This window comes from Pseudorasbora parva, chromosome 1 (genome assembly GCF_024679245.1).
Source record: "Pseudorasbora parva isolate DD20220531a chromosome 1, ASM2467924v1, whole genome shotgun sequence".
In the NCBI taxonomy this organism is placed as follows: Eukaryota; Metazoa; Chordata; class Actinopteri; order Cypriniformes; family Gobionidae; genus Pseudorasbora; species Pseudorasbora parva.
The window spans coordinates 44111205-44121553 of NC_090172.1; the positions used below are offsets into that span (position 1 = coordinate 44111205).

The 10349-nt window shown below is 35.2% G+C and overlaps 1 protein-coding gene across 2 annotated transcripts; it reads right to left on the reverse strand.

Annotated features, from left to right (window-relative positions):
* Positions 1-3449: 3449 nt before the first annotated feature.
* On the reverse strand, positions 3450-8083 carry fbxo22 (F-box protein 22). Of its 2 annotated transcripts, none has more exons than XM_067442123.1 (7): positions 7928-8083; positions 6851-6983; positions 6679-6763; positions 6490-6594; positions 6234-6386; positions 5509-5674; positions 3450-5261 (listed from the first exon to the last, which is right to left on the reverse strand). In XM_067442123.1, the coding sequence occupies exons 1-7, from the start codon at positions 8056-8058 to the stop codon at positions 4868-4870; spliced, it is 1167 nt and encodes a 388-aa protein (XP_067298224.1). In that variant the 5' UTR covers positions 8059-8083; the 3' UTR covers positions 3450-4867. The 2 variants fall into 2 exon arrangements, with proteins under 2 accessions (XP_067298224.1, XP_067298216.1); XM_067442115.1 differs by having other exon boundaries at positions 6490-6597.
* Positions 8084-10349: the final 2266 nt, after the last annotated feature.

A 10349-nucleotide genomic window follows, 5' to 3' on the forward strand; every position in this document is an offset into this window, starting at 1 on the left:
AAGGGGGTCAAACACAGTATTAGTATGGTGTTCCTAATAATCCTTTAGGTGAGTGTGTGTATATTATATATATATATATATATATATATATATATATATATATATATATATATATATATATATATATATATATATATATATATAATAAACATAATTTGTTAACTTTCAGTTGAGAGATGGCTGCCCCTAACCATAACCCGTAAATTTCAGCTTAAATTATATTTTAATAATATATGCAATTTTAAATATCCTTTTAAAACAACCTTTTGCTTTTTTTTTAATGAAGTGAAGTTAAAAAATTGTTTATTTGTAAATCATGAAACTTTATGTAAAAAAACAACGTGTCCTGCATTTTCATGCACTATACCCAACAGAGTATGTTTTAGTCCAGCGTATGTTTTAACTACACCGCTACATTTCTGATGACAAAATATAATCGTTATATAAGCTATAATCGTTTGTTTGGGGGGTACAGTTCTGCCAACCATTAGTATTTTAGAAGGATATGCTGTTTTATGTGAGCTAAAATTCTGTAATGTGATGTATAGTCACTATACCGAAAACGTGCAGTCAGGCCGGAAGCATGGGGTGTTTTGTCCATAGATATCCATAATAAGGATAAGAAAAATTCAGAGCTGTATATGTGTATAAATATATATAATTTCTCATGTTGCCATTCGGTACACAGTTTTAGTAGCCTATATATTGATTTAACATAAATACCGTGTGTGTGTGTGTGTGTTCATTGCACCCATCTGTTCTGTTCAATGTTACTTTCATATTAAAGTCCATGGTTATAATTATTCATAAGTATGTAGTGTCATAACTACATCTCTGTCATTTATAACAAACGAAGCAGTTTGAAAATCGGTTGGAAATTGAGCAAGATATGGTTATTTAAAAGTACATGCACCATTAAAACACACTGTTACGAGTGAGCGAGCTGCCTGTGACAAGATGGCCGCAAGTTGCGGACGGCGACCTCCATTGGCCAATAGCGCGCACGAGACATCTGGCCTTTATTATGGATATCTATGGTTTTGTCAAAATAAAGTAGGCTGTTAAATTAAAGTATATTGAACTAAGATGTTATGATAGTGTTTATTCAAACCAATTGTTATTGATTTACATATAAAAGCTTTTAAGTATAGGCTAGTATAACAAACCATAATTTACAAGGTAGATGTAGACAACATTTTAGGTCAATACAGGGGCGTAGCCATCTTTTCAGAAGTGAGGGGGACAGAAATGTCGTAATACCATTTTTTTTTTTTTTTTTGGACCAATATAATTTATCGCATCTCTTGCTTTTAATTGGGCAAGATATCAAATACACTGCTGAACAATAACCAATAATTAATATCTATAATATTATTCTCCTATTCTCCTTTTTTTTTTGTTTTTTTGCCAATTTTATGATTGATTTATATACTACAAACACTTGTGCATTAAGACTCCATAGATTTTATGCAATGTAAAAAAATATATATATATTCTGATGTAACTCATCTGTTCTCTATGTGAATATATAGTAAAATGTAATTTATTCCTGTGATCAAAGCTGAATTTATCATCATTACTCCAGTCTTCAGTGATCCTTAATCATTCCCATATGAGGATCTGATGATCAACACACATTTAGGATTATTATCAGTTGTGCTGCTCATGGTGATGCTTAATTTTCTAAACATTTGTGGTAAAATTAAAAAAGAGAGAAATTAATACTTTTATTGATCAGACATGCATTAAATTGATCACAAGTGATATTTTTAATATTACAAATTAGATAATTTATTTAATAAATGCAAATAAATGCTGTCCATTGAACTTTCTATTCATTAAAGAATCCTGAAAAATAACATGTAGGCTATCATGGTTTCCACAACATTTTGGGAACTGTTTTCAACACAGATAATAATCATAAATGTTTCTTGATTATGTGAAATCCTCATCTGAGAATGATTAGTGAAGGATCATGTGACACTGAAGACTGGAGTAATGATGATAAATTCAGCTTTGATCACAGGAATAAATTACTATATATTCACATAGGGAAAAAAAGTGGTTTTAATTTGTAATAATGTTCAAAATATTACTGTTTTAACTATTTTCGATTACATAAATGCAGCCGTGGTGAGCAGAATAGGGCCTACTAAACATTAAAAAAAGCTGCATTATTCATATGATACTTTATTGTCAATAAATAGCCTACATCGAGATGACTTGAAAAACACACATAAAGCATATATTGTCGCACTCGTCTGATTGTCGTCGTCACGTTTCATCACTCATAACGATTGTTTTCCTTCAGCTGCAGCTCCAGCTTGACAGGGTATTACGAATCCACTTTTGGACTTTCTGTGAGAGCGCCCTCCTCATATTAAGATTCGGAAAAAATTACAGGTCATGCATAGATATTTTTTTGTCTCTGAATTTAAATCTTGATGTATTCACATTGGTTTCTATGTAAATACACTTGCCCCTGACCTCAAGAAGCGCGCTATCAACCGAGTTTAGAGAAGGCTGTCGTTAGCGTCCCTGTTAACTTGTCCGCCCCCGCACAGGGTAACACCGGTTCGAATCCTGCTCGGAGCGGGTCGACTAGGATCGGTGAGACCCAGTAAAAGTGCGGGGGACGAAAATACATTTTATTAAAAGTGAGGGGGACACGTCCCCCGCGTCCCCCGCGTAATCTACGCCCATGGGTCAATATACAAGCCTTTTTATTAAATTATTTGTGTTTCGGTAGTGACAAATTTGGGGAGAAGAAAAATATTCTAGAACTTTCTGAAATTAGCCTACTAGAGAATCAACTGCATCTGCATTACTAACAATGTGTGTTTTGTCAAGATGGCTTTCGTGTGAAATGGCTTTTCATCACTTTCATAATTAATTGAACAGTAAATGAACAGTAAATGCTCAATTTGCTTTGAAAAACTAGATGGTTTAGGTATTTAGATTTTATCTATACATACCGGTAATTTTTATCTGGAATTACCAAAAGACTCAACTGACAGTGGAAAAGCGGCTACTGATCGCTTTGAAGTGCTGTTGCACGAGAGCGCCACCTACCGGAAAAATAAGATTTTTACAGACCAGTAAAGTAATTTTTTATACCGTATTTTGATTTTAAAATGTTAATGTAACTTATATAGTGTTGGTTATTTTATTCTGCCATTCAAAAGAGAAAATACTGGAGCTGTTGTTTCTGATACAGCCGCTGAGGGAGCGACTAATTAATTTCTCCCTATTTTTAATAGAGAGAATACTCTGTGTTCGGGGCAAATTACCAAGCTCTCCCCCAGGAAAGCACGCCAAGTACGTCGTTTACCAACTTAATTTATCCGACTTATTTGTAAGTGTGAACTCATGAATAATAACAATTACTGTGGCTTTTTTCATGTTCCATATTCTTGAGTAAAAAATGTCCATAGACTGAACCACACTAATTGACAGATAGCATCATTTATTTTATTATATACATTATTATATACCTGTGAGATGCAGACATGGGCTGAAAACTGGATAAGCAGAACAAGGTTTCCAGCAGCACATGTATTCTTATGATATTTTGACAGTGAAGAAAAAAAAATTCAAAACACAGCCATAAAAATATATGACAGAAGTTAAACCTATTTTCCTTAAAGCAAAGGCAAGACCAAAAGCCAAGTATTATGTATCTGATAAGAACAAAACTGGGAGGGGGGAAAGAGATTTGGCAACAGCAATGTTCGAATCAACCTTCTAAATATTGCAACAAATAGATCTCCACAGGGAAACAGCCCTCTGAGATCTCACATATATGTGAAAACACTGTTATTTAGCTAGTGTACAGAATAAATGATTAACCTTTAAACAAGAACTTAGCTAATGGACAGAAATGGAGGATTACCGTGCTTAATTTTATAGGATTTTGATTAGAACAGGCAGAGTAAATACACAAAAACATTACAAAGAAATTTCTCGTTTTTTAATTCTGTCCTTTATTACTCTAATCTGGGCATTTCAAACTGCTTGCAAGTCTATTTTAGCTGTATATAGATAAGAACAGATAAGGTTAAGCTTTCCTCGCTCTGTCACAGAAACTAATCATGTACTACCGTCCACTGTTAATACTTTTCCTATAGTTTCGCCGGCACTTACTATGGAATGCCCACGTGACAATTTAAAGTGGCTATGTAGTCTATGTCAAACAGTGGGTCAGCAATCATTCTGAACATATTTACACGTAAAATCAAAAGTGAAGATGGTGCAATTTCAATTATCTGTACCAAGGTTGATGAATGGCTGCATCATTAGCCATTATATCACAGTTGTGCCTGAATACGTCTACAAATTATTTGTATGTAAGGCCTGAGTGAGCCATCCAGCCCACAAGAAATCTGATCAGCTGACAGATTTCAGCTCTGCTCTACAGTCACTTATAAACCTGAAGTCAGAAATCAAGGTTAAGCACCATGCCAATCAAACTAAATCATTTGCTCTTCACAACCATTCTGAAAGTAATGACCTTACCAAACCAAGGAGTAAGAGGACACTTCAGTGTTTCTAGACTTCAAAATAACATGCTCTAAAAATTGCAAGGTTTTCACTTTTTGTTTCCCCGATTTGTTTTTTGATGCCAAATCTGCTGAAACAGTTGTACCAACCACTTTTAACTCACAGCAGTAGCTCTTACTTGTCAGTCTTGTAAATATGACGTCAAAAATACACTAAATGTCTCTCTGACATCCTGATGTAAAGACAAGAAATCAAGGAAAAGAACCTAAAATGATTAAACCTGATCAACATCAGACCTGCTCTGTTATCTTACACAAGCAGCCGGTGTCTGTCCTGAAACGCCAAGTTAACGGTGCAAGAGTTTGTGTTAGCCAAAATGCACCAGACTCATGACTGTAGTAAAAGAGTGTTGTAGTCCATCAGCCTCTGTCTCGCTCAATGTGTAGTTCTCTTTGACAATACGGTCGCAGCCGATCTCCCCGTTTCCAAAGAATCCCAAGAGTGGAATATTGGAGAAGATCTTCCGAAATGCGTCGGCCTCCACATTATGCAGGTTATTGTAGATGTTGTGGCCACGGCCCACACAAGCAAACATGAAGCCCATGGTGTTTTTCTCTGGGATATTAGCAGCCTTCAGCCGCTGAATAGTGGCTTCTGCTGCTTTTGGGCTGTTTATGTCCTGGTCCACCAGAACCGAGGCACCCTGGATCTTGGAGCCACTGAAGGTCAGTCCTACTGCCCCAAAAGAGCGGGGGGAACAGCTGCAAAGAGAGATTGTATGTAGAATTTAATGGAGATTACATTTGTAATGTCTGAGACAATAGGGTAATGTGAGGAAATAAGATGTGAAAGATCGCTTGAGGGGGGGGCAGAGGTATAATGTATATCATTCCTGTATATAATGTATTGAGTCTTGACCATAAACACTGTACAAACAAACATGAGAAAAAAATAGGAAATAACTTGACTAATCGAAAATCAAGTTCACCATGAACTTTCTTTACTTACCAGGTTCTGTTAATGCAAAAGACATCCTCAACTTGTCCTCCAACAATAAGTACATTACTTTGGGAAAGAGGTTCCAGAAGCTTGTTAAGAAAACGTCCACCTCCAGATTTATAGGTATCATAGTCAAACAGCAGCACCACCTTTAGATCAGGGTTATTAATCAACCCTGAAATTAAATACAGAATATTTTGATATGACTTACCGTTCAACTAATTCAATGGCTATATAAACTACAAATTCTATATATTGTAAGACTTTATATTCAGCAAGGATACATTAAAAGTGACAAAGATGCTCATCTTGTTGCAAAAGATTCTGTTTCATATACATGCTGTTATTTTAAACTTTCTATTCTTTAAAGAATCCTGAAAAAAAGTATTACGGTTTCCACAACAATGTTAAGCAGCACAGCTGTTTTCAGCACTGATAAGAAATGTTTAATGAGCCCAGGTTTTAAAGGATCATGTGACACTGAAGACTAGAGTAATAGCTGCTTAAAATACAGCCTTAGCATCCCAAATATAAATTACAATTTTAAAATATATTAAAATAGAAAAGTGCAATATTTCACAATATAACCATTTTAACTGTATTCTTGATTATGCAAATGCTGACTTGGTGAGCATAAGAGATTTTCAAAAACATTTCTTAATCTTAATGACCATATACTTTTTTTTACTGTTGTCTAAATGTTACAGTCTTGTCTAACGTTCTAAACACTTCACCTGCTTCCTCCATTGCCGTTTCACTGAGGGTCTTTTTGCAGAAGTGGAAAGGCCGGATGGTGACCCCGTCCATGGCAGGGAAAAGCAGACTGAAGCCAGCTTCACCCTCCTCATACTCCTGTGGGGGGCTGCTGGGTGATCCACTGGGGGTCACTATAGTATACAGCAAAAAAAAGACAGTTAAACCATTGCACTGACATTGCAATCAAGCACAGTAAAGGTAAGACACAGGGAAAGAGGGAAAAATTTGTCTTACCCACAATTCCTGGCGTGACTATGCCCATTATGTCACAACTGCTAGGTAGTAAGCGTCTCAGCTTCTCAGCAGGATCTGACTCTACTTCATCCTCACACCTCCTGGCTGCTGAGGGAGGATCAAAGAGAACAGGTGAGTCTCCTCATCATGACTGACAGGGTTCTTTATACAAGTAATAAAGCAACTTACCCTTCCCGTGTCTGTGACTAACTGACCCACTGAAGTTCTCATGATTTACCATTAAGAGTGCGGTCTGGGGCAGCATACAGATATTCTGCAAGAGGGGCAGACAAAAGACAAACATTTAAACAAATTGGAAAGAGCGTGCTTGTCATTTCTAGAGCAGCAAATACCATCACACCTCCAAGTCTTGTGTCATAGTTCTAAGCAAAACATGCTCATTGTATATGGATGAGCCAGAGGCGGAGAGCCAGGTAAATCTCTGCCTCGTCCTCAGGACTCTGCGTGCACAATTCCTCCATAGTCTGCACACACTATGGTAAAAAAGGTAAAAAAGGAAACAACGGAATTAACATACAAATCGATATTGATTATTTTAGGTTTGAGTTGACAGACTTGTGTACATCTGGTAGTTCATATGGAAATAAAGATAAATCACAGCATTTTGTTTTAACAAATCAATAATTTCCATATGCATGTACATACTATCAAATTGGTTATTTTTAACAGTATTATTCCATAAAACCATAAGATTACTTGCTTTTGATACTGTATTGATTCAATTGTATATTTTAAATTAATTTAGCTACATTTTTATTAATATCAAAAATATCTGATTACTTGACCATCCAAATAAATAATCGATTGTGACAGCCTTTTAATCAACAGAACATTTGATATTTATCAAACAGGCAAAATTAAAGTCTTACAAAATCACAACAAAAGAAACTGTACTAGACATTCTATTTTATATAGTAGTCTGCTATTTATAAAATATAGTTTCGTAATGGTATTGTTAAAAGGTACAATAAGAATCTACACTATTAATGAACTGTACCGAGCGAGTACTTCATCGAACTCACTTTTTTAGTCTGGACCTCTGGGTGTTTGCATTTTAAACATTTAAGACAAACTTTTAACAGATCCGCTGAAAGGAATGGTTAAACATTTATGAGCATAAGGAGTGACAACTGACACCCAGACGAATATTGTTATTAATACAACATCACACTTCAAAACAATGCGGATCTTACATCAACAACTTTTCTAGTTCATCTCATTTGAGAAGGAACACCGGAACCCGTGAGATCGAAACAAACTCATCACTCAACAACGTAAACGTGTGTTCAAATGTCCTGTTAAATTATAAACTGAGTTCTTATAACACCGCTCAACCTGTGATGGACTGAATGGGGTCTTCTAATAAATTAGCTCAAAGCTAACAGGCTAAAGCATACAGGTCAGCTAGAATATTTACCTTGCTATCCGGAAGAGGTTTTTAGTTGGCACAAATGTCAAAATCCTCTCCACGACTTCGGCAACATTACTTAAGACATATCCTGCTTTACTTTCCCCCAAGATGTTTGAGGGAGCTGCATCCCCTTCCATTTTCACACGGATTTTTTTTTCACATTTGACCTATGCATTTGACCCTAAACACGGAACCGGAAGTTGTTTAAAAAGTCTGACAAAAAAACGCAATAAACGCCAGTGCACTGTTACAGACCTCATACAGCTGAACATGTTTACTGTGCTTGTATTTATGAACTGTTTACAATACAAGTATAGTAAAGTCAGTCTTTAGTTAATTAAGTAAAATTATTTGTTAAGAGTATACCGTAGTGTCACAAGTGGCGGCTACTGGTCTGTCAGAGAGGGGAAGCTCATTTTTGGCCAATTTATTTAAAAGTAAATTCTGCCCTACGTTCCTTTTCAAGAAAATGGTCTTTTACCCTGTGAATGAATGAACGATCTAAAAAAATATTAAACTCTGTAAAACTGAAACAAGGAATGTGGTGTATAATTGTGTGAAATGTATGATGAAAATCAAGCAATTTCGCCAAGCAAATATCAAAGAAATAGGTTGCAGAAGTTTTTATTTCGACTGAACTTGAGAAATCCGCGATGGGACTGAGCGCGAATAGCTTCAGTGATTCCTTATAGTACAGAATCGCTGTCAGTCAAAAGGAGATGCAGACCCTCCAATCAACACGCAGAAGCTCGGAGTCCGGGCCAGCCCACTCCCCATTCACTCCCCCAGAGACGCTGAGCGTCCGTGGGCGGGACATAATCGCAGCGTTTATCCAATGACCGTCTAGTTTCGAAGCGCTGAAAAAAACCGTTCAAAGCAGCCCGATTGAAGTCAATGGACGCTGGGCTTCAACAGGGAAATGCACTGTGACGCTGCGGGAATGTATGAGAAGGAAATCGAGTTTCCCTTGCAGTCTTAAAGAAATCGCCTCTGTGTCACATACTGTAGCCTAGTCATGGGTTTTTAAAATGTATGATTCCAAGGGCAACCCAAATATGATTAATCCCTTCCTAAAATCCACACATCTGTATATTTTTATGTAAGAAAAAACATTTGAACTGTTAGATAAATAGTAAGTGTGACATTGTAAATACAACATATTGTTCCAAACTTAAAATACTTAATGTTGGATGCATAAACCTGAAGAGGAAATTGATTTTCAAATAAAAAATATATTTGTATAAGCAAGCAACTTTCACAATAAATGAATGTAAGCAGCTTGCATAATGCGTTAAGAATACTCACAAGTCCAGTGAGCAAGATTAAGGGGACTATAGGTAGGAAAAAATCACTAGAACGATACAAAGCAAACAAATACAATTCTGGAAAGCACATATACGGCAAGAAAGGCAATAAACCTTTAGAAATTAAACAGTTAGAATGTTCAGTAGACTTAATCCATTTTTGTTTTGTCTTTTTATCCTCTGAAATGTTCTGTGGACCCCTTGGAACCTTCTAGAGGACCCCTGAGGGTCTCCAGTCCCCAGTTTAACAACCCCTGGCCTATATAGCCAGTGCTGGTAATACATTTCAATGAGTTTGAAACATTTTTCCATCCTTTACCATCAGGTCAACTAATAGGTGTGTTTGTGTTTTGTTCCAGCATGAGGTTGTCTCATGCCCTAATGCCATCTTTTATTGGAACAGACTTGTTGGTAACATTAACTGGGATAGTGTGAGCTCTGCCCCAACCCATTTTTTATATGCAATAAAATCAAAAAAGTGTATTATAGAATGATACATTAGTGCTATCCTACAAAAATAAAAAAATAAAAAAATAATAATAATTATATATATATATATATATATATATATATATATATATATATATATATATATATATATATATATATATATATAATTTATTTATTTATTTTGTAGGATAGCACTAATGTGTGTGTGTGTGTGTGTATATATATATATATATATATATATATATATATATATCACTAATACACATTATGAAAGAGAAGATATAGATGTTTTTTTATTTATTCAATCTTATTTTGTTCCAGGCTAAATAATTTATAGACTAATGTATGTTTGGTAAGAGTAAGCCTTTTTTTGGACATGTAAAACTGGTTTCTGAAGTAAAAACTGTGAATCTTTTAAAATGTAGTATGTAATTGCTCTCTGGCATATAATATATTGTCTTTCTGGTTTTTTTGTTTTTTTTTATGTGTTCAGTAAAAATAAAATAAAATGGTTGTAATAACTGATTACATTTAATCTGGATTACATAATCAAATTAGTTACATTTTTCATGCCATTTGGAATCAATAACCAACTACAATTTGTAGGTAATCTACCCAGCACTGTATACTATATAGTATATATGTTTTGTCAATAAAGAAGCAAGAATTAGGCA